Raw genomic sequence first — 21998 nt, forward strand, 5'->3', positions numbered from 1 at the left:
GTGATATCGTGCACGAGGTGGCTTTGTGGTACGAGAGGTCCATCTTCTCTCATCACCGTCGTATGGAAACACAGGCCCTTGCTTCATGCAAGCACTTTAACATGCGACCACTCGCACGTGTGTAATAGCGTGGCAGGCTGTGCAACGACGAGCCTGCCATGTTCAAGTGTCTGCATATTCTGTGTTCAAGCGCTTACATTGAGAGCCTGTGAACTGCTCCACCTCTGAGGACGTTGTGAACCCTTGATGATCAGCAGTCGTCTCGACATCCGGAAGTCTTTCTGCTGGCCGTCCGGGACGACGCGAGCCTTGAAGATCGACGAGGCGTTGGAGACCCTGCTCTAGCACGAGCTAGAGATGCTATGGCTAATTTGCTCACATTCCTCCTGCTTTATTAAGTTATTTTGGTCACATATCCACGCCGGAACAGGCAGTGACTCGTTTCAGTATGCATTAGACTTCCGCCCAACAACCAATAGCCTGTAGCCGCTGGGATCTGCTGGACGACGTCGGAGCTCGATCTGTGACAGGGTATGCTGGTGCTCGTCACGAATCCAGGGACGAGGAGGACCCTTCTTCCGAAGATTGGCGGGTCTGGATGGCCTAGCACACAGCCCAAGCATGAGATCGACCCTGTGATTAGCGCCGGCACCGGGGGATGCAGAAGCACAACATCTCGCGGACTCATGCACCGGTATAGAAGCAGACGGTAGCGCCCTCGCCCGCGCAGACCGCCAGGCGACCTTCCGTCTCTCCTACGCCGCACGCTTGCATACATACAGCATGATACACTGACAGCTGTGGTATTGCGATCGTTGGACTGACGACAGGATCAACATTCGCTCAAGAAACGAATTGGACGTCGCCGTGATGCAGGCCGTCACCGCGTCTCCCAGGTCAAGGGAGAGTAGGAAGGCTCGGGAGGTTTATCTACCTTCAAAGACACACTCATTTTTCGAGACACGATCATCAACCGCAAGACCAGTCTCAGAGGCAACAGAGATATTCGACACCGATTTCGAAACGGACAGTGAGTTTGAGGAGGAGGCAAGTCATAAACGCAGCTTCGATTCGGTAGGTGAAGTCATGCACTACCATAGATATCTGCTAATACCACCTCAGGAGGACAGCAGGAGACGAAGTCAGACAACCATATCTTCCTACGATGAAGCGCCAACTCCAAGCTCAGGTCGAAGTCAGAGACAATTTGAGATCCGGTTCAAGCCGGTCGAGGGTCCAAAGGGACCTCACCTGTTCCGAGCTTCGCAGACTTCAGTTGAGCTTGACTTCGAGTATGCCTTGCAGATGTCGCCCATGCTACCCAAGGAGGCACCGGCAAGGACAGAGACTGCCTTCTCCCACGACACCGTCACACCAACCAGCCAGCAACAGCAGGGTAGCTTCTCGATAGACGCTGCTCTGGCGGAGACGCGGTGCACAGACAACTACCAGGAAGACTATGTCAGGTTCTGGACCACCCATCAAGTCGTCGACTGGATGGTTGCCAAGGACATTGACGCTCCCATCATCGATACCTTTGAGCTCAACGACATCAGTGGCGCTGCTCTCATGGACCTGCAGTTCGAGCATCTCAAGGAGCTTGATATCCAATCTCTCGGCAAGCGCCTGACATTGTGGAATGAGATCTGCCAGCTTCGCGGTGGTGAAGGTGCCTTGAGTCCACAGCCAACGCCGTTCCAGGATGTCAGCAGGCCATGTACCGCAGTACCTACTTCATCGCCAAGTCGAGGTCGCGGAGCCAACCGAAGCTCAGACGACGGTGATGCCACACCAATCTCGGCCCCTGCTGGTAAGAAACGGCGAGGTCGAAAGCCATCGAAGAACCGCGACATTGTCACACCTGCAGAGTCCGTCTCCATCGTCGCAATTGAACAGCTTATGCCCAAGCCTCACAAGTGCGACAAGGGAGAGCGGTGTGGCAAGTGGAGAAGGCAGCAACGCGAGATCAAACAGCTTCAGGACGACCATGGTCTGGGTACCTTTCCCATCAGCCCTCGAAAGGGTGGTCACGTCTTTGTCTTCGGCGATCCTGGCAACGCTGGCACAGCAGCAAACATCGTTCCCAACGTTCACAAGCAACAGATCGACGAGTCCGGCACGCTTACGTCTGACGTCGTCCCATCGCTCGTCGCCTCATCAGACGCACTTGGTCCTGGACATCTACCCGAATTCGCATTACATGAACACTACCTTGATCACTTGGAGAGTCGCGATCCACAAGACAACGTCAGACAGTTCCTAAACTTCCAGCACATGCAGGTACCCAGTGACGGACCAGCCACGCCGCCAGAAGAGCTCGCCCATCCCGGCTCAATCGGCCGCTCTGAGTCCGTACCACTGTTCCCAGCACAGCACTATCAAGCATACCCATCCCTCAACCCCAATCTACGCTCACACACTGCAGCTCCACGGGAGAGCCACAGACCCTTACAACGGGAGAGCCACAAAGCCGTACAACGCGAAAGTCACAAAGACCTACCACGGCTGGAGATCCCACGACCACCCAGTGCCGGTCCCACGGTCAACGCAGGAAGATCCGCCAACTCCTGCCGCACTGGCTCGCCAGCAGACGTCTACCGCTTCGGCACCCCAGCCTCAGAGATGGACATCCCGCTCACCGCCATCCCAACCGGCCCCGTTGCACGAGACACCTCCCAGTCCGTCCCACCCAACATGCAGTACCGCCAGCAATCACCCCTCTCCCGCTCTCAATCAACCCGCATCACTCCCACATCCCACCGCCGGCCCTCCGCGACCCCTCTCGCCGCAGTCAAAGAACACGAAGTCCTCCCCACCAGTGCCTCCGCCCGTCCCAGCTTGAGCGCCCACCCCAGCAGCGACTCCGCCAGCAGCGCCACCTCGTCGGGCAAACAGTCCATCCCCGACCCAGCCCACCACGTCCCGAACACGCAAACCTTCGGCTACGGCTCCGACTGCACGCACGCCGGCTGGATGAAGAAGCGCCGCACGAAGATGCTCCGCCACGAATGGCAGGACGCGCATTTCCGCCTCAAGGGCACTTCGCTCGCCATGCACGACTCCGCGCGCCTATCCGCCGTGGCAAAGGACACGATCAACGTCGAGAACTACGCCGTCGCTTGCTCCTCGGTGGCATCAACCAACAAGCTCAGTGCGGCGATGAAGGCTTTCACGATCAAACACAACAACAACAGCAACGGTAGTCCCGAGAAAGCCGGCAAAGCTGGCGGGGAGCACGACCCTACCGCCTTCGCGTTCCAACTGGTGCCGAGTAGAGATGGGGATAGGCGGGTGGCGGCGAGCGGGAAGACGCATCACTTTTCGGTGAAGAACAAGGATCAGCGGATCGATTGGATGAGGGAGATCATGTTGGCTAAGGCGCTGCAGCAGAAGGGCAGGGGGTTTGATGTGGAGGTCAATGGGGTCATGCGGTAGAGGACGGTGGACTTGGGCTTCGGAAGGACACGACGCAGACGCACACACATTCGCTTGCATTGTTTTACTCTTTTGGCATATTTTAGTTATACCCAACTCTGCGTAAGATGATATGGTTGAGGAAGGATTTCGGTTGATGGGGCGGGCGGTTTGAGGGTGATGGGGAGGGGTTCGGATAGTTGTTAGGTAGTTTGGCTTACCTTGACGAGTGCAATGAGATGAATGTGAAACGCGCTTCGACTGTGCCTCATTGAATTTGCTTTGTTTCGTAAGCTGCGTGGCAGGCGACGTGGTAGAAGTGGCAGTCTCCGCAGTCTGGACTATAAGGAGAGTATGTATATTCAGAAGCATCTGGGTAGGACTTTGTTCTTCGGAGAAGAGGCGAGGAATAGGCGGATAGCATAGCTCTCCGAGATGGTAGGAACAGCATCGCCTAACAAGAGTCTTCATTGCAGGCGATGGTGTCACGGAGAAGCCAGAACCTGACTGCCACTTCTTCTGCTACGTCGCCTGGTGGTTGATGTTTGTGATCGTTGTAGGCGCGCGCGAAGCCGTACCAGGCGGCTGCTGCGGTCGCGAGTGCGAAGGCGTCGATCATCCCACGTTCTTCTCGTAGAGGTAGAGGCGGACGTGTTCCAGACTCTGCTCTCTTCGGCGCTCCGCTCAAGATGGCATTCTCCCGATCTAGAGTCCATATGAACTGCATTTCGGGGGCGCGTGGTACGGTTTCGTCCACAGCGGATTCGCCGCTGCTGGCCCCACCGCTTCCTCATCTGCCCGGTGAAGGTATGTGATATCCATGTTCGTCGAAACATTCCGGCTCATCACTCATATGCGCCTGCCACATCACGTATACGTCGGCCGTGCCCGCTCGCCTTTCCAGAAGCCCATCACTTCGCCCGTTTCGCCTATGAAGTCCTTGACGTTGTTCACAGCAACCTTCGCCATTCCCGACTGCGTATTACTCCTCTTATGTCTCGTCCGGCCCGTGTACCCATTCGCCGCCGGCTCCCTACCAGGCGAAACAAAGCTGCTCCCTTGCCCTGTCGCGTATTCCGAGCCCATGGACGGCAGCACGTTCTCGCCAGCGCTCAAGCTGACGAACAATGCGAACGGCACCAACCACACGCTCAGCCCAAAGAACGACGCCACCTCCGTAAACGACGGCTGTGCCGCCTGCTCATAGTAATTGTACCTCCCCGTCGTCGACTTCGGCGGCGCGCTAAAATGTCTGAACCACAACCAGTGATTCGCCAACACCAGCACACAGCTGACCAAGAATACCGGATCGGTCAGCTTGACAATCGGGAAGCGCCTCAAATTCTGCATGTAGACCAGATGGCTGCCCATGCTCAGGGCACTGAGGGACCACGGGAACTTGTCGACGACGGCGAGGAGGAGCTGGGCGGCGATGACGGCGTAGATCATGCGGGTGAGGATCTTTTTGGCGACGACGGTGTGCTCTTCGACGATTTCGGAGAGGTAGTAGAGGCCGGAGGCGATGGCTAGGGTGAGGAAGAGGAAGCCTAGGGCAAGGCCGAGGTAGCCCTTTCCAACTTGTTAGTGGTTGTGTATTATAGAGTGGTATGGCAGACTTACGATCAACGGCAGAACCCACATTGTTATTAAGTTACCATGCAATTCAGTGTTGTTGTAGAGTTGTCTGGCATTCGACAAGTGTCAACAGCCCGCTATCGATAAGCCAGCACTGCGCGTTCTCCGCGCGAGCAAGTCAAGTCGCGCTGCTGCACTCGCAGATCTAATGTCGACTTTCGAGAACGGAGAAGGGGCGGGACAGACCGGGCATGAAAAAGTCAGTCCAGGTCTCGCAGAATGGCCGTCGTGGTCGAATCTGCCTCTTCTCCGAGCTCCAAAGTGATCTCAAGGTGCCAGGAGGCGTGATGAAGGTTTCTCATAACCGCCAAGCCGAGCACCCGTTAGCTTCCGCTCTTGTTGGCCAATTAAATGTGTTGAAGCTAACCACACCAAAAAATATGTCTTGCTCGAGCATCTTCACCATCTTTGCAATGGCAGGACTAAAATGACCGCCGCATAGGCATCAAGACGACGTATAAGAGGAATACCATATCGCAGAGTCCTACGCCTCCATCACAACCATGTCCCGCCCGGAGGATACCCTCCCGCCAGACCTCTTCTACAACGATGTCGAATCACGAAAATACACCACCTCCTCTCGGATCCGCTCGATCCAGGCCTCGATGACGAACCGCGCATTGGAGCTTCTGGACTTGACAGAACCATCCTTCATCCTCGATCTTGGCTGCGGTTCCGGACTCAGTGGCGAAATCCTTACCAGCACTGACGAAGCCGATGGTGGCCCTCACACGTGGGTTGGCATGGACATCAGTTCTTCCATGCTTAGCGAGGCTTTGCAGAGGGATGTCGAGGGTGACATGCTACTTGCGGACATTGGGCAAGGAGTACCGTTCCGGCCTGGGTCTTTCGACGCGGCTATTTCTATCAGTGCGATCCAGTGGCTTTGCAACGCTGAGTCGAGCTCGGACGAGGACTCTGCGGATAGGAGACTAAAGCGCTTCTTTGACGGACTGTATGCCAGCTTGAGACGCGGTGGCAAAGCAGTCTGCCAGTTCTATCCCAAGAATAACGCGCAGCGAAACATGATCTCTTCTGCCGCAGTCAAGGCAGGCTTCGGTGCCGGTATCCTGGAAGATGACCCGGAGACGAAGAATGTGAAGTTGTATCTCGTGCTTACTGTCGGAGGCGGCGACATCACCGGCACAGTCAGCGGAATGCACGATGTCGATGTCATGGATGCTCGGCGAAAGGAGAAGCAGCGCAAGGGTGGCCCGCCTGAGAAGCAGAAGGGCAGTAAAGCGTACATCATGAGGAAGAAGGCGCAGATGGAGGCGAAGGGGAGGGTGGTGAAGCATGATTCGAAGTATACGGGAAGGAAGCGGAAGACGGCGTTTTGATGGCTGCGATGATCCGATTATGAGTTTGATGAGTGTTCTAAACAGTGATACCCGATTACAGCCTTTCTACCAATATGTACAGGTATGTTTGCTTCAGCCCTTTCCACTCGGCAGTGGTATGCTACACAATGGGCTGACAATCGTCTCGTAGGGACTTGACGCCTCGCTGGAGCTGCTCCTTCTACTCGCTGAGTCTGTCGCTATTGGCGATACGACAGGCTCTTCTGTGCAGTCCGTTCTCCTGATCGAGCGGCTATCACCCATTTCGAAAGGTCCTGTGCCCGCTGCAGTACCCTCCATGAGATCTTCAGCTTCAGAAGCCTTCTCGACCGGATCTCTCTCGCTCGACATTTCCTTCACCTCAGCCCCAGCTTTCTCAACTGGGTCCTTCTGGCATGACATCTCCTTGATTTCAGACCCGTCTTTCTCCCATCTCAGCGACACTTCATCGCTCCGGTCATCGCCCAGATCTTTTGGCATTACGGTTGCATCCATTCGCGATCGTCTCCGGCGCCGCCGCAGTAAGAGAACCAATACAACGCCGCATACTGCTGCCAGGACCGACACTATCGCAAGAACGATCCCGGCTACTTCTCCTCCAGAGAGTGCTCTATGACTTCCACCACCAGCTGCATCCGCGGTCTTTTGCGGCTGATAGATTGTCTTCACCACGGTCACTGGAGCCTTTGTCGAAGCTCTGACAGGCGCTGAGGTACCTGTTGAGCAACTATCCTTCAAGGTGATGTATCCGGTTCCTGTCGGGTTGGCGAGCAACGCTGTCGAGCCATTGTCCAGAATCTGCGCCTGCAGGGTGGCGATACATGTGGTGGAGGCAGATGTAACGGTCGTTGCTACCTGGACTGTTTGGCCAGGCGTGGCAGTCGTGGAAAAAGCGAACGATGAGATCGAAGCGGAGAAAGACGAGGAGAGAGTGTGGTTGCTCATGGTTGCTAGAGGATAATAAAGCGAGCGACCAACCCAGTCTGTTCTCCGTCTTCAATCGCAGCAGCAAAATCGGACGCATTGCCAATGGACAGGACAGCTATGTTTATCTGTGTACGCGAGGCGGACAGTAGCTCCCGCGAGCATTACGAGGCCTTGCATTGACCACGCAAGCCTGAGTTTCGAACGTTCAGGCACCAGCTTTTCGACCGGCATTTGGGATCCGGGACATTCTTCCGCACAGAACCATAGTCTGACAGACAGCATCGCATCGCATTGGCAGTGACGAAATCTCCGAATGGGCTGGCGACGAGAAGATGTTCTTCGTGTCGCACTTTTGTCCATCCGAAAGAGGAAGCTGAAAATGCTTGGCATCAAAAGGCCTATTGAGCACCATATGCGGTAAGGCACGGCTCGGCTGCACCGCAACCATAATGAAACCTCACTTCATCTTTATACGGCTCACACTTGACCATGCGAGCGAACAATGGCAATCCTAAAGGCTTCCCATGAGAGCTTGGCTCCATGCCAGAGCGTGGTACAGCCCACTGCAAGCACAGCAGCCCTGTGTTCCAGCGCAACCGGTAATGGTCGTCCTTGTGAGCTCTGTCGGAGGAGCACTGAAGTTGTTAGATGCACAGCGAGCATACAGCAGACTCGAGTTCCCCTCCAAAACCATCTCGAGCAACGTCGACCACTGGCCAGCTTCTCCGTTAGGTACACCCATTGTCAATCCTTCCCATCCCACGTTTCCTTCTCCATCGTCAATAAGCCCCGCCTCGGCAGTCTCATTGAGCAAGAATCATCTCCTTTATTCAAGTGCCCTATTGACACCCATATCGAGCTTCACATCCTCACTCTCTCCTTATCCGTCGATACATATGCTGCGGTCCTCGCCGCATGCATCCCCTTCTCTCCTTACTCTCCCACCTACGAGTCGCTCTTTAACCCCGAAATATCCTTATCCCTTTTCCTACCATCTCAAAAGGTCCAGCAGGTCCACATCGACCTCTCAACGCCCACCTTTTGCTACCCCAAGCAAACACCAAACAACAAAAACATATACAACACACCACACGACTCCACTCCCACTCCGCCACCATGAGGACCGAAGCCATCCTCGCAGCACTCGTGCTCGCGGCCTCCGCCTTCGCCATCCCCGATGCCGAGCCCAAGTATCACCGCAAGGGCAAGATTGGCTTCTGCTCCGTCCCCGGCATGTTCTGCATCACCAAGCGTGGCGAGCCGTCCAACGAAGAAGTCGCAGCGTGTGGCGGTCCCGGCCGCCCTTGCAACAGCATCAAGCACGCCGCTCACGGCATCGCTGACGTTCTAGACTCTGCGGAGCGCTTCGGCGACGACGAGCCCAGCTGGTGCCACGCCGAGGGCGCGCCTTGCCACAAGGCCAGCAAGCATATCGGCGCCATTGCCGAGAAGGCTCGCGAGCACTACTCGCACGTCTATGCGCGCGAGGCGGATGCCGTCGCCGAAGCGGACCCCAAGTACAAGCGCAAGGGCAAGATGGGCTTCTGCTCCGTGCCGGGCATGTTCTGCATCACCAAGCGCGATGCGGAGGCGAAGAACTACATCGGCTGTGGAAAGGGCCAGTTCTGCGCGACAGGCGACATCGAGCACGACCGCGAGGCGTACGCCGCCCACCGCGGCCGTGTCGGTCACGCCGGCGAGCCAGGCACCCCATGGCTCGTGGCGCGTGACGCGGAGCCCAAGTACCACCGCAAGGGCAAGATCGGCTTCTGCTCGGTGCCAGGCATGTTCTGCATCACGAAGCGCGACGCTGAGGCGGAGGCCAACCCGCGCTTCGAGGGTGTCTGCGGCCGCGACGCCCACTGTGCCATCGGCCCCGAGGCCATTGAGAAGGTCCGCGAACACCCGCACCTGAAGTCGCAGCTCAAGGGCTGCGGGCCGGAGGGTACCCCCTGCCTCGTGCTCCACAAGGACCACGACGTCAAGAACATCTACTCCCGCGACGCCGAGGCGGACCCCAAGTACCACCGCAAGGGCAAGATCGGCTTCTGCAGCGTTCCAGGCATGTTCTGCATCACCAAGCGCTCCGCCGAGGCCACCTCCACCTTCTGCCCACCGGGCGTACCCTGCATCTCCGGCAAGGACGCGCAAACCGTCGCCTCCATCATCAAAGCCAACGACCCGGACTACCTCCGCAAGAAATGCAACGAGCCCGGCAACGAGTGCCACACGCTCAAGCAGCTGCAACAGGTCTTCAAGCGCATCAAGAACGACGTCCAGCTCGGCGAGAAGCAGAAGGAGGAGAGCGGGGACGAGCACCTGACGCGCTGCACAAAGGGCGATGCCAAGTGCTCGGTGCTTTCGCTGAAGCATGCGCATGACAAGCACCACGGCATCGCGGCGGCGGTCAAGAGCGAGGAGGACTGCCATAGTGGGAACGGGTACTGTGGCGCTATCAGGAGGGATTTGGAGGAGTTGGAGGTGATGGTTGAGCGGGCTGTGGCGGAGGTTGAGGAGTAGAGACCTCTTCTTCATCGCTTGTTGTCTGCGTTCAGGATACCATCAGTCCGGTTCCACACCGTGGACGGGCTTTGCGCTTTTCGATTCTTGGATACTGCACCATTGTTGGGTAGGCGGAGTTGTTATTTCCTTTCGGCGGTTCGGTGGCTCCAGTCCTCGGTATCAAGTACACCATAGGCTTCGAGAGCGAGTCGGTATGTGAGCGTATGCTTCGCACGGCTAGATGTATATAGATGCCATATAGGTGTCGCATCGCAATAATGTTTTCGTCAATCATGATTTCCCTCTTCTTCTCATCCTGAAGCTGTCCCATCCTGACCTGGCCGACGTCGTAACCGGCGGCTAAGGTGTGCTGTCCCTGAGATGGAAGTCGTGCCTTGCTGTGTGTCCTCTGACGTTCACTTATGATGTTACTAGGCACCCACATAGTAAAGAAATGGCACCAGGCGTGCACGTCAACAGCTCTTCATTAATCTCAGCATTCTCATGATTACTTATCTACAACCCCACATCCCAATCATCCCAAATGCACCCAAATCCCATCCCATCATTAAATGCGCAAAGCAACGCCACCCACCCATCCTCCCTTGCCCAACCAGCGCAATGCTCAAATCAAACCTCACTCCTCACTCAAAACCTCTCCCTCGGCCCACTCCCATGATTATCGAACAGCTCCTCCAAATACGCACTCGGCGCTCGACTCGGCGCCGTCGACGTCAGATCGCTCACGCTCTGCCCGCCCACCATCAAACTCGAACTACTCGGCTGCGCGTACAAGTACGTCGAGTTACGATTGCTGCCCAATCCATCTCTACTCTGCGCTCTTAGCCCGTCCCTGCTCTGCCCGCGTAAGCCGTCGCGGCTCTGTGCTCGTGAGTTGGAGGCAGATTGGCGGTAGCTGGATCGTGTTTGTGGAGGCAAGCCAGGTGAGGCAGGTGGTGAAGGGGCGGAGGCGGCGCTGTAGCGGTTCGTGTTGCCGTAGCTTCCGGGCGCGAGGTTGCCACCGATGGCGATATTCGAGTTACCGCCAGCGGCTTGCGCGGAGGGAGAGGCGTAGTAGCCGGACGGCATGTACGCGCTATTCCGATTGTTAACGTTATGCGTGGAGTCGCGGTGGGAAGCAGCTTGTGCCGTTGGACTGAAGAAGAGGTTTGGAGGTGGGACAGCACCGCCAGAGCCGTTGCGCTCGACGACGCTATCGCGGAAGTGCGGTTTCATCGGTTTGCCGGCGGAGGTGAGGTTGTCGAGCGAGACGTTGCTCTCGTAGCCGGCGTCCTTGTAGTATCCGCCCTTGCCACCTGGACCGCCACTAGAGGTCATGCGGTTGTAGCCAGCGCCGCTGCTGCCGCCCCAGTAGGATGAGGTGGTGCGTCCGCCTTTTTCTGATGAGCCGCCCATCGAAGCAAGCATGGCCGTCCGCTTGACGCTACGATTCACGCTCCAGGCGACCATCAGACGCCAGAGGAGCACGCAGGCACCGAAGAAGGCGAGAGTGGCGCCGACGGCGATGAAGAAGGTTCCTTCAGGTAGAGTGGACTTTTGCATGAAAGGTGCGCCGGCGGTCCAAGGGACGACGAGGGTGGGGATGCCGGCACCGGCGATTGTTGGAGCATCTGTCAGATGGGCGGCGGGCTCGGTGAGAGTAGCGGTGGGTGTGCGGAGGGCACCATCGCTAGATGAAGCGTCGGTGGTGGTTTGCGGGTCATTCGTGAGCGCGAGTGTGGACTGCGCATCCTGCGTCGTCCGGCCGGTCGTCTGTCTTGTTGTGCCATCGGTCGTCTCTGTGGATGTCGCTGTCGTCTGTGTCGCAGTCTCGAGATCAGGCACGTCGCTGAGTTGTTGTGCGTTGATTGCGAGCGGCGCAAGGAGGAAGAGGGTGAGCAGCCATCGCGCCATGGTCCTTCCTACCCTCTGTTATACAGATGCAACCCTGTGCGCTTCTTCCGTGCTCGTGCCACCTGGTTTCCTGCCTCTTTCTCTCCCAGTCGTCCTGATGTCTTCAACGCCCTGTCCTGGTTGCCTTTGCCCCTTCCCCGTCTGTGGTATGCGCCTTCCTTCCCGCTGTATATTCTTGTGCAGTCAAACGAGTGTGTCTGCAAGTACTTCTCTCTTGCGTCAGCGAGCGTCGGGCAGAAAAGACGTTGTGCGACAGACAAGGATGGGAGTGTCAAGTGTCGTTCTTACAGGCGTGTGGTCGTACTACCGCGCGGAAGCCCTAGAAATAGATTTCAGGGTCCAGGTACGGTTGGCAGGCAAACCGATCTCATGTGGCGTTCATACTATTCGATCCAACTTCAACAACACACTACATGTATTCGAGAGGAGAAGATCTTTTGCTTTGAAGATATAGTAAACTCCTGATGACCAGGTAAGACGCCCAGATTCCATTCATCCCGTTATCCTGCCCATTTCCTCTCTCATCTCGATGCAGACATCCATCAACCAACAAAAGCCAACTCCCTCCTATCCCTCCAAGCCGTACACGGATTGAACCTCCACGCCCCGTGATACTTCCTCGCAAACACATAGTTAATGATATATGGAACGAAACCCGGCACACTAGGAAAATCATGCATCCCACCCTCAAACGCCCGGTCTGCCGTTCCAAAGACCAGCGGCGCGATCCGTTGGTTGTCGGTGTTCATCAACATCTTCTCGAACCGCTTATAGGCCGCCCGGATCTTCTCGCTGTCGTACTTGTCCAGTGCTCGGAGAGTGTCAATCTCCTCTCGCAAGTGGAGTGTTAGGGGCTCCGCGAAGGCTTCAACTAGAGATGTGAGTTTCTGTGCGTCGTAATCGGCTGGTTTGCACGTATTCGCGTACGCCTGGAATGCCTCGAAACTCGGTGTGAACGCTGCGTGCTGGTCGACGTTGCGTTGCATCAATCCCTTGACGTCGGTGATGGACTCGATGCTGGGGAAGAACTCTTCCTCCTCGGCGTCGTGGTGGTGGTGCATGGATTCGCACCAGCATTGGCAGTAGATGAGAAAGTCGCGGATGATGGTCTGGTCTTTAGGAAGGTGCGGTGCTTGGAGATAGATGCTGTTGAGGCCGCGGATGATGCCGTTGTGGGCGAGGGACATTTGGGTTGCGACGTAGTAGGCAGCGTGGGAGGTCTGTTGGTTGTGAGTGAGGTACATCAGACCTGGGGATTGGAAAGCTGTACGTCTTTTGAGAATGCCAGCGTTGAGATGAAAGGATAAGGTTGGTCTGCCCAAGGAGGAGGCATCTGCGGTTTTCCCAAATGAAAATGGATGGGATGTTGGTAAAGCAGTTGGTGAAGCACACAAGGTCTACGGGTGAACAAAGAAATCGGAGACTTGCGCCCTACCTTTAGACAATAGCTTAGATATATCCTTGGTCTACCAGCTCAGCAACACCGCTCCATGGGTCAGGTGAAAGCGACGTGGCTACGGCGCCCAGAAGCCGCAACGGCCATGCCCCAATGCACTTGCGGGTCCAATACTCAGCCATGTCGTATAACCTTGCCCTTGTCTATCAGTCATCTGCATAGTGGCATAAAGGATCGTACAAATGGCATTCATCTCCAGGCGAGCCTCGGGGCGTTTTCGGGGTCGGTTTCCGAGTGCTGATCGAGCAGGAGGCACTTCAACGCCCACGCGGTGCGTAACGGTGCCGAGGAGACGATTGGGAAGCTCGCGGGATGTTCCCGATGCGCTGCCGAGTGTGTCCGCCATATCCTAGGACCTTACCGTAAGCGCCTGGGTCGATACGCGTGCGAATGGTCGTATGAAAGCGAATCCGACATGGCGTAGCTAGACCTGCATGTGGAAAGGAGTCCATAGCTGCGGAGGTGGAGTTAGAAGGGAATAGTCTGTGGTAGACACTGTCTCTCTTGGTTGCAATGGTCGTTCGCTTCAATTCCAAGTTGGATGTTGTCTGATTGTCGTTGAACTGAAGTAGGAGTCGGCGCTCTCCCCCGCGGCGGGATTTAAGCTCAGAAGCATGGCGCCGATATGGACCTCATCAGCCTTGTCTTCAATCTTCACATGCAATCTTGAATTTTACACGCAACAACACACCTCCACCCACAGACAAGATGGGCGTCCAAAAACGAACCCGCAAGTTCGCAACAACCAAACGCATCATCTCGCAGCGCGACGACCGCCAGAAAGCACAAATCGCCAAACGCGACGCTGAGGCGCAAAAGAAAAAGCAGAACACCGACGATGTGATCCGTGAAGTGTTCGTCCCCACATCTCTTCCTTCTCGAACAGTGCCTTCTCCTGAGCCTGCTCTTTAGCCCTCCACTTGAGCCTTCTCTCGAGCCATCTCTTGCGTCCAAGCTAATAAGACTTCTTCTGCAGGCCCCAAGTCCCCTCTAGCATGTTCTTCCAGCACAATACCGCCCTCCAGCCGCCCTACCAGATCCTCGTGGATACGAACTTCGTAAGTGTACCCAGTGTCCGGGTAGCCGTCGTCTCAGACATTGCGTCATGACGAGCAAGACTCTAGACACCCCGACCCGTCTTTTCGAGTGTCTTGAGACTTGCTAACCTTCATTTTACTTGCAAAGTTGAGCCACACTGTTCATCATAAGCTCCCCCTGCTACCGACACTCATGGACTGTCTCTACGCCAGTTGCATGCCGATAATCACCTCCTGCGTCATGGCCGAACTCGAGAAACTCGGCCCCAAATACCGCATCGCCCTCCAGATCGCGCGAGACGAGCGTTTCGAGCGCCTGCAGTGTGATCACAAAGGAACATACGCGGATGACTGCATCGTGGACCGGGTGGTGAAGCAGCGGGTCTATCTTGTGGCGACGAACGATCGGGATTTGAAGAGGAGGGTGCGGAAAGTGCCTGGGGTGCCGATATTGAGCGTCGCGAGGGGGAAGTACGTTATTGAGCGGCTACCTGATGCGCCTGAGAAATGAGCGGGATGGGTATGAGCTGAGGAAATGTATGAAGGTCGAAGTGTGCACCCAGGGCAGGGTACGACAATTCGACCAGATTGGTGTTGGTTCTAGCGGAAAACAACAAGAATACCAGAGCCAGCGCAGATGGAACGGCGGCATTAGTGGAATGTTCGCTCTCGATAGGCAAACTGCAAAGGTAAGTTGAAACACCTTGGGTGCATTCGGCGGAGTTTGCGCTGACATAGCCAATTCTTTGAATATACAGAACGCTATGCTACAAGGTTGAGAGACTTTTGTTGCCGACATGATGTTCCTGCTCAAAGAAAGCAGGCAAGACTTCGGGGGCTCAAGAGTTGAATGCCGCAACGCCTTCCCGCCATGTATGCAGTCCTAGATAACGCCCTGGAACGCATGCCACAGATTACCTATTCCACCATGCCGGTTCGAGACTCAAGATCCGCTCACCTGCCCTTCTCTGCATCACGAAGCTAGGTTAGCAGAAGCTCGCCATCCTATCTTTCCCGGACAGCCATGCCACTCACCACTCCCATAATAAGACTTATTCAACATCTTCTCCGGCCCCGTCTCAGGATTCGCTTTCTGATCCGCAACCTTGTCATTGAAATGCACCGTTCCGACTCCCTTCATCTGCTCTTGGTTCGACTCGTTGTGCGAAGGATCTCCTGCATCTCCTGTAAGGACATGGGTGAGTCCAGGCCCAGAGTCTTGCGCTCGGCTGCTCTGGGCATTTGGGAAAGCGTACCTCGTCTTGTGCCGACGGCCGGCGTATGGGTATTGGTGCCGCCGCCGGAGGAATGGCGGTCGCCAATCTGTTGCATGGCGGGGGTCTCAATGGTGTCGCTAAAGGAGGGGTTAGCTGGTGCGCTGTACGGTGCTCGCCGGATCGCTCTGGAGCAAAGTTGGGGAGGCATACGGCAGGACCTGTTTCCGGGTTCTGGGGAAGAAACCGAGGAGGGCTACGCTGCCGATTGCACCGGCAATGGCCAGGTTGCGTGGGCGGGCTAGACCTTGGGCGGACATGGTTGCTGTGTTTCGAGGTAGACGGTAGTTTTCGTGTTTTTCGAGGGGTCGCAACTTCGCGGAAAGTGGTGATCAGACTTCAGAGGAAGTAGACTGTGATCAGAATGGGTGTCAACGGTGTGTAGAGAGCAAGATGAAGTGAAGAAGACCGTTAGACTTCAGCGAAGAATTGAGCACTGGCCGATGCTGAAACGTCGTCATCGAGATCGCGCTTTCCTTCCTTAGATGGTGGCGTCCCTGACTAGAGCCACGCTAGGAAAGCTTGTCATCAAACCCACGATCGGTAACAGCAGCCGAGAAACACCTTCAGCAAACTGCACGACATCAGTACTACCTTGATGCAAGAAGCATGGCCTACCTCCTGCCCACCCCCGCCACCGCCGTTAACGACCTCCTCCGCTCCAACAGCTAGTACTCCACCAACAGCGCCGCGAGCATGGCTCCCACTGGCAACCCCACCCCCGCCCGCATCCTCGTCCTCATATCAGGCTCGGGCTCCAACCTCCAAGCCCTGATCGACTCCTGCAACACCGACGCCCTCCCCAACGCCAGCATCGTCCGCGTCATCTCCGACCGCAAAGACGCCTACGGCCTGAAGCGCGCTCAAGAGAACAACATCCCAACAACCTACCACGGCGTCCTGCCCTACAAAAAGAAATACCCCGACGACAGCGCCGAGAAGAAATACGAAAAAGCCCGCGTCGCCTACGATGCAGACCTAGCCCAACTCGTCCTCGCCGACCACCCGGACATCGTTGTTTGCGCGGGATTCATGCGCATCGTCTCGCCCGCCTTCTTGAACCCGCTGCATGAAAGTCTCGTCCCGATCATCAACCTGCACCCTGCCTTACACGGAGATCTTGTTGGAGCACACTGCATCAAGCGCGCCTGGGATGAGTTCCAAGCGGGAGAGCGGACGAAGACGGGCGTGATGGTGCATTACGTGATTGCGGAGGTGGACATGGGGGTGCCGATTGTGCAGCAAGAGGTGGGGATTGAGGGGTGTGCGACGTTGGAGGAGCTGGAGGGAAGGATTCATGGGGTGGAGCATGGGTTGATTGTGGAGGGGACGAGGAGGGTGGTGGAGAAGGGGAGGGAGGGGAAGAGTGGGAAGGAGGAGTGACGCTGAAATCTAATACACGATCTGCTTCCGACAATGCGATTCAGCAACTACATAAGTCTGTCCGCCCTCAGTCCAGCAACCATTTCGAGCAATCTCGACAGCTGCCGTTCCTCAGGCTGCTTCCCTAGGCCGAAGCTCTACTCTAAGCATCCCATACCCGCCGCCTCGACACAGAGAAGAAGTCGAGCCAGCGGAGCGCTCTTCGGCGGTTCATGGTCTCCCGCCACACCGAAAAGGGTATCCCAACCCTGAAGCGACTGATGGGAGCTATTCGACTGGGTCGTTTCCAAAGGCCGCAGGACTTGTCTGGAGTACGACCCTGCCGGTTTGGAAGCGCCGACATCTAGCCTTTGATTGCTGACTGAACCGGTATCTGAAGAAAAGCAGAACTGGGAGGAAGAAACCCCTCATGAAGAGAGGTGGTTGAGCTTAGACCACGCCAGAAGAGGGAGTTTTGTGAGTCATCAATGAGCCATTGGGGTGGCATCATGGTTTGAGAGTCTCTTCCAGAAGTAGGGACGATGTTCTGCTGCGACATCGATGAGAGCGACTTCGAGATCCTTCCGCTCCCAGAAAGTTGATGTCAGCCAATCTGCCACCGGTCCATCAAACCCTGTCGTGCAAATCCAACGCTACTGTGCAACTAGACCTCAACCAAATTCACATCATGGCTCGTAGCTTGTGACGAGGTCAATGTCGGAGTAGACCCGATGTGAGGGATCACAACGCGGAGCGGTCGTTTGCATCAACGTGTTGACGCTCCTAAGAGAGTGGTAGGGTTACAAGAGGGATCACTGTTGAAGATTGCTTGAGTTGTTCCAGCGAGGATGGCAGGTTTCCATCTACCTGTATCAACCAATTATCGACCTGGATGAACACTGCTTACAGTGCACCAAGTGCTCAGATGGCGGCTAGTGCGAACGACCGAAATGCGTCGAATACTACGATACTCTTCTCCGCTATTACGTCTTAGGCATCGCTCTTCGAGACTTTCATTTCTGCAACTCGATCATCGACCGCTGGGTCCAGATTCGTCGCTACGCAGCCATGAGCACAGCAATTATCAACAAAGTCTTCGAAAGCATACCCGAGTGGTACACCAGCCTACGACTGCTTGTGGTGCATCATATCATGTACACGCTGAGTTCGACCGTCTTTGACAAGATCCTGGAGGATTTGCGTCCGGATATGTTGAAAGCTGTCGCGCGCAGAACGGTCATCGAGCGCAAATATCCTCAGGACCTGCGGCTTCCCGAAAACCGAGAGAGGTGCTTTTATCATGGGCATGACGATGAGTACCCGGAGACGGGAACGGAGAGCGAGAGCGAAGGCTGAATGTTGGTCACGACCACACACCGTTCAGACCACAAGCGCCGATCCCAGGTCTCGCTGACACCCACTGAGCACGTGGCTTTTTTGGTAGTCCTGGGCTGCAGGAATAGGAATGCAGAACAGAAAGGTGGTTGACGATACCCCGGCGCACGTCACTGGAGACTCTTAGGAGAGCAACAGAGGTGGCCTAGTGAGCATGCAGTTGACACAAGCGAGCTGATGAGACACGCGCCTTTTGGCGGACACGACAGGGTGGAAGGATTCGATTGGGGACGGCAGAGGCAGATATTGTCGAGCTTATCGAATTCATCGCAGGAAATAGATTATCAGCAGAAAGTTTGGTGATCCTCGAACGTGTCAACCCACCCACGGGACTGACGGAGGGCGTCCGGGAAGGAGGCACCCCGACGAGATAGTCGACGTACTCTGTTGAAAGGCGTTTCCTACATACTATACAAACGAGGAGCCTGTGCGCCCGCCATGCAACCAAGACACCACGCTCACTGCTGCTTCTTCTGCGATCCTTGTCCGCTCATCTCCTTCGAGAAAGCAAAGTAGCTCACTTCCAGCCCTGAAATGGCTCTCAAGCCGACGGAGAGGATGGCCAGGAGGAGAAGGGTGACGGAGAGGCCCATGAAGATAGCTGACATAGTTCTATCAGTGCTCGTCCGGAGATCTCCGAATGGGGAGGTGCTTACGTGGCGACAAAAACTGATACTTCTCAAACAACGGCAGACCGGCCTGCATGTCTTCATCATCCGACTGTCGGGCATGGTGTTCAAAGTCGCGCTTGAGCTCTGTGTGAGGCGCTGAAGGGTATGCGTCGTCCATCTCGTACGGCTCGCCGGTGTGGCTGGGCGAATGAGGTGGGGTGGTGAGGTAGATGAGGACTGCTGAGCCGTCCTTGCCTAGGACTGAGGTGACAGTGTCGGCCATGGCATCGTCTAGTATACAATCAGCGAAGAGCTAGGACAGCAGCAAAGGGGGAATGCGGACCAGTGTCCCTCAACGTCTGCTCTCTTGCCTTCGCCTCTGCAGGCAGCTCGGGTAGCTGCATCTCAATGATCCGATACTCACCATCGCTCTCCGGCCAGGCTGTTTGTCGCATATCCATCAGCATACTATCTCCTGACTCAGACCCGGGCGGTACTCACAATCCACCTCCTTCTTCCCCTTCTTTCCACAGACCTCCTCCAACCTCGTCCGGACATTCCCAACCTTCAACCCCCCATCCGCCACCAAATCCGGTATTCCTAGGAACTGCCCCTCTTCCGTCCCTGCTAAGCTCTTCTGCAGCTTCGGCATGCCATCATCCTTGAGATCGTTCGCGGCGACGGAGTCCTGGGAGAAGATGTAGTAGTGGTGCTTATCGCAGGCGGAGAGGGTGTCTATGAGACGGTTCTCGATATCGCTGGCTAGTGCTATTTGCGCTCGCTTCAATGGGGCGTCGGCGGGGAGGCTATGCGGCTGTCAGTTGGAGGCGACGACTGGGGAATGGTAGGAGCCTACGGGGTAGAGGAGAGGAGGAAGAAGGGGGAGGCGTCTTTGTAGGCTTGCGCGGCGGTGACGGTGAGGAGCAGTGCTCCTAGTCTTGGTAACAACATCTTGATCTTGGACATTCAATATCACAGTCGTCGGGATACGATAGATATGTGGTGATGTCCAGTCCAGCATCGTCGGAGATGGCTCGGCCTCTTCCGTCCTCCGAAGCTTGTGCTGCGATCACATGCACTTTTTCCAACAACCATACCACAACCCAATTCACAGCGCGCTGAAGCATACCGCAGTCATGGCACCACCCGCCAAACGCAGAAAAACGGCCAAAGTCGAATCCCTCACCTTCGACCCCGCCGCGCGACAGGAATACCTTACCGGCTTCCACAAGCGCAAACTGCAGCGGAAAGAGAATGCACGCGAGCTGGCCGTGAAGCGGGAGAAGGAGGAGAGGGTGCGGGAGAGGCGACAGGTATGTTTAACAGCTCAGAAGACGAGTGAGCGCATGAAACTGACGTTGCGCACAGCTACGAGAGCAGAGGAAGGAAGATCTGGAAAAGCATGTTGCGCAGGTCAATGCTGAGCTGCGGAAGCAGAATGCTGATTTGAGCGACTCGGACGCTGGGGAGGAGGTGGAAGTGGAGGGAGCGGAGGACGATTGGGCGGGCGACGAGAGGCCTGCGCCGGCTGTGGTGGACGATGCCGAGGAGGAGTTTGTGGACGAGGACAAGTACACTACTGTGACAGTTGAACCGATGGGCGAGGATGGTGCAACAGTGGAGGACAATGGTGAGGGTGATAAGGCTGTTAAGAAGGACTACCGGAATGCTGAGAAGAAAGGGACGAAGAAGAGACCCTGGAGCAAGGACGGCAAAGCTGCACCCAAGAAGAAGCACAAGTTCAGATATGAGAGCAAGGCAGAGCGGCAAGCGACCAGACAGAAGCAGAAATCGAAGAATCATGCGGCGAAGCAACGTCGCATGGGCGACTGAAACGCACATCTGTCCCAGGCACCATCTGTGATGTGTTCGCAAGGTTGATTCAAAGGGGTATTGTGCATGGTCTACTCCGTGTGCTGATGCTAACATCTTTCCCTCAACTCCCCATCTACCCACAGCGCCCTGCTCAAGCCCGTCTCGATAGAAGCCAAGCCACTTCCCACCCTCACCTCGCCATCCCGCCAACAATTCTCTTCCCACTCGCCTTGCCATACGAAGAAGTCGTCGTCGGTATCACTTCGCTCCCGCAACATCCACATTAGCGAACCCAGACTGACAAGCGAGCGAACGGCGGATGCAGGAAGAAGAGGAGATTGTTGCGTGAGCGAAGATCTAGATGTTACCAATCTCGGCCACGAAGTCGTCGAGCTCCTTCTTCGTGTCGGAGTACTTCTTCGCCATCTCCTCGTACTTCTGCTCCCACTGGTCGCGCTCGCTCTCGAGGGCTTGCACTTTGCGCTCGTAGTGGCCGGCTTTGACGTCTGTTTGGCGGAGTCTGATAAAACAGCGGTGTCAGCAAACCCATTTCTCAACAATCTTGAAGCCCATATCCATAAGCAATAGGACGCAGGGATGACATACTTCTCATTCGTCTCCCTCAGCGTCTTATCGTTGTTCTCCGCCTCCTCCTCCAGCAGCTGCACCTTCCGCTGCAGACTCTCATTCTGAGTGCCGTGCTGTGCGCTCTCGTCTGCGTCTTGCTTGGCCTTGCTGTGCTTCTCCTCCAGCTTCTCGACCTCCTGCTCCAGCACGCTCTGCTTGTGTTGGAGGGATGTGATCTCCTGCTCCTTCTGCAGGTTTTCCTGCTCGAGGGTCTTGACTTTGGCTTTGAGCTCCTCGACTTTGGAGCTGGACTCGTCGGCTTCGATGCGGAGAGCATTCATGCGCTGTGTAGGAGATTTGTATCAGCAGTGTCTCTTATCGTGTACTCGAACGTATGTTGTCCTTTCACTGTTTCCCTCGATGAGGGGCATAAGAAGGGCGGTCTACCTGCTTGATGGCGTCCATGATGCCGGTGTTGCTTCAACGGATTTACTGAACAGAGTCGAAGATATCGAGATGGCGTGAGTGTGGTTTGAGAGCGGTCGAAGAGGAGAAAGACGTCCAAAGTCGCTGCCTCGTGGTGCTCACGCAAGACAACAAGCAGTTGGGGTCGCCCAAATCATCCGCCCGCGCTTTCTCCGCCAAGAGGTTCAGGGTCTCGCCCGATCAGGAAAATTGTTTACCCAACGACGAGTCTGTGAAAGGGAGAAGACGTGCGACTGTATATCACAACGAGCCGCATGTGAAAG

General features: G+C 56.0%; 13 protein-coding genes across 13 annotated transcripts; 7 read left to right on the forward strand and 6 right to left on the reverse strand.

Moving 5' to 3' along the window:
• Window positions 1-870: 870 nt before the first annotated feature.
• LTR77_002158 (uncharacterized protein) lies at window positions 871-3435 on the forward strand (the record flags this gene model as incomplete). The annotated part of the gene is made up of 2 exons (XM_064799417.1): window positions 871-1074; window positions 1123-3435. 2 exons carry the CDS (start codon window positions 871-873, stop codon window positions 3433-3435), a joined length of 2517 nt encoding a protein of 838 aa, XP_064662172.1.
• Window positions 3436-4281: 846 nt separating this feature from the next.
• Window positions 4282-5055, reverse strand: SVP26 (erv26 superfamily protein; the record flags this gene model as incomplete). Its single annotated transcript, XM_064799418.1, has 2 exons — window positions 4282-4983; window positions 5035-5055. 2 exons carry the CDS (start codon window positions 5053-5055, stop codon window positions 4282-4284), a joined length of 723 nt encoding a protein of 240 aa, XP_064662173.1.
• A 497-nt stretch (window positions 5056-5552) lies between these two features.
• On the forward strand, window positions 5553-6389 carry BUD23 (18S rRNA (guanine1575-N7)-methyltransferase; the record flags this gene model as incomplete). The annotated part of the gene is made up of 1 exon (XM_064799419.1): window positions 5553-6389. One exon carries the CDS (start codon window positions 5553-5555, stop codon window positions 6387-6389), a length of 837 nt encoding a protein of 278 aa, XP_064662174.1.
• Window positions 6390-8432: 2043 nt separating this feature from the next.
• On the forward strand, window positions 8433-9836 carry LTR77_002161 (uncharacterized protein; the record flags this gene model as incomplete). Its single annotated transcript, XM_064799420.1, has 1 exon — window positions 8433-9836. The coding sequence occupies one exon, from the start codon at window positions 8433-8435 to the stop codon at window positions 9834-9836; it is 1404 nt and encodes a 467-aa protein (XP_064662175.1).
• Window positions 9837-10466: 630 nt separating this feature from the next.
• On the reverse strand, window positions 10467-11732 carry LTR77_002162 (uncharacterized protein; the record flags this gene model as incomplete). The annotated part of the gene is made up of 1 exon (XM_064799421.1): window positions 10467-11732. One exon carries the CDS (start codon window positions 11730-11732, stop codon window positions 10467-10469), a length of 1266 nt encoding a protein of 421 aa, XP_064662176.1.
• Window positions 11733-12274: 542 nt separating this feature from the next.
• On the reverse strand, window positions 12275-12919 carry LTR77_002163 (uncharacterized protein; the record flags this gene model as incomplete). Its single annotated transcript, XM_064799422.1, has 1 exon — window positions 12275-12919. One exon carries the CDS (start codon window positions 12917-12919, stop codon window positions 12275-12277), a length of 645 nt encoding a protein of 214 aa, XP_064662177.1.
• A 977-nt stretch (window positions 12920-13896) lies between these two features.
• FCF1 (rRNA-processing protein fcf1) lies at window positions 13897-14736 on the forward strand (the record flags this gene model as incomplete). The annotated part of the gene is made up of 3 exons (XM_064799423.1): window positions 13897-14042; window positions 14165-14246; window positions 14374-14736. 3 exons carry the CDS (start codon window positions 13897-13899, stop codon window positions 14734-14736), a joined length of 591 nt encoding a protein of 196 aa, XP_064662178.1.
• Window positions 14737-15179: 443 nt separating this feature from the next.
• LTR77_002165 (uncharacterized protein) lies at window positions 15180-15759 on the reverse strand (the record flags this gene model as incomplete). Its single annotated transcript, XM_064799424.1, has 4 exons — window positions 15180-15193; window positions 15261-15410; window positions 15482-15579; window positions 15653-15759. 4 exons carry the CDS (start codon window positions 15757-15759, stop codon window positions 15180-15182), a joined length of 369 nt encoding a protein of 122 aa, XP_064662179.1.
• A 436-nt stretch (window positions 15760-16195) lies between these two features.
• Window positions 16196-17243, forward strand: ade5 (Bifunctional purine biosynthetic protein ADE5,7; the record flags this gene model as incomplete). Its single annotated transcript, XM_064799425.1, has 2 exons — window positions 16196-16865; window positions 16954-17243. The coding sequence occupies 2 exons, from the start codon at window positions 16196-16198 to the stop codon at window positions 17241-17243; spliced, it is 960 nt and encodes a 319-aa protein (XP_064662180.1).
• Window positions 17244-17786: 543 nt separating this feature from the next.
• On the forward strand, window positions 17787-18217 carry LTR77_002167 (uncharacterized protein; the record flags this gene model as incomplete). The annotated part of the gene is made up of 2 exons (XM_064799426.1): window positions 17787-17796; window positions 17856-18217. 2 exons carry the CDS (start codon window positions 17787-17789, stop codon window positions 18215-18217), a joined length of 372 nt encoding a protein of 123 aa, XP_064662181.1.
• A 497-nt stretch (window positions 18218-18714) lies between these two features.
• On the reverse strand, window positions 18715-19818 carry LTR77_002168 (uncharacterized protein; the record flags this gene model as incomplete). Its single annotated transcript, XM_064799427.1, has 4 exons — window positions 18715-18857; window positions 18913-19158; window positions 19369-19673; window positions 19724-19818. 4 exons carry the CDS (start codon window positions 19816-19818, stop codon window positions 18715-18717), a joined length of 789 nt encoding a protein of 262 aa, XP_064662182.1.
• Window positions 19819-20003: 185 nt separating this feature from the next.
• LTR77_002169 (uncharacterized protein) lies at window positions 20004-20700 on the forward strand (the record flags this gene model as incomplete). The annotated part of the gene is made up of 2 exons (XM_064799428.1): window positions 20004-20180; window positions 20236-20700. The coding sequence occupies 2 exons, from the start codon at window positions 20004-20006 to the stop codon at window positions 20698-20700; spliced, it is 642 nt and encodes a 213-aa protein (XP_064662183.1).
• Window positions 20701-21039: 339 nt separating this feature from the next.
• On the reverse strand, window positions 21040-21590 carry TPM2 (tropomyosin-2; the record flags this gene model as incomplete). The annotated part of the gene is made up of 2 exons (XM_064799429.1): window positions 21040-21202; window positions 21289-21590. 2 exons carry the CDS (start codon window positions 21588-21590, stop codon window positions 21040-21042), a joined length of 465 nt encoding a protein of 154 aa, XP_064662184.1.
• Window positions 21591-21998: the final 408 nt, after the last annotated feature.

This window comes from Saxophila tyrrhenica (genome assembly GCF_035928015.1).
Source record: "Saxophila tyrrhenica strain CCFEE 5935 chromosome Unknown scaffold_3, whole genome shotgun sequence".
NCBI classification, from domain to species: Eukaryota; Fungi; Ascomycota; class Dothideomycetes; order Mycosphaerellales; family Extremaceae; genus Saxophila; species Saxophila tyrrhenica.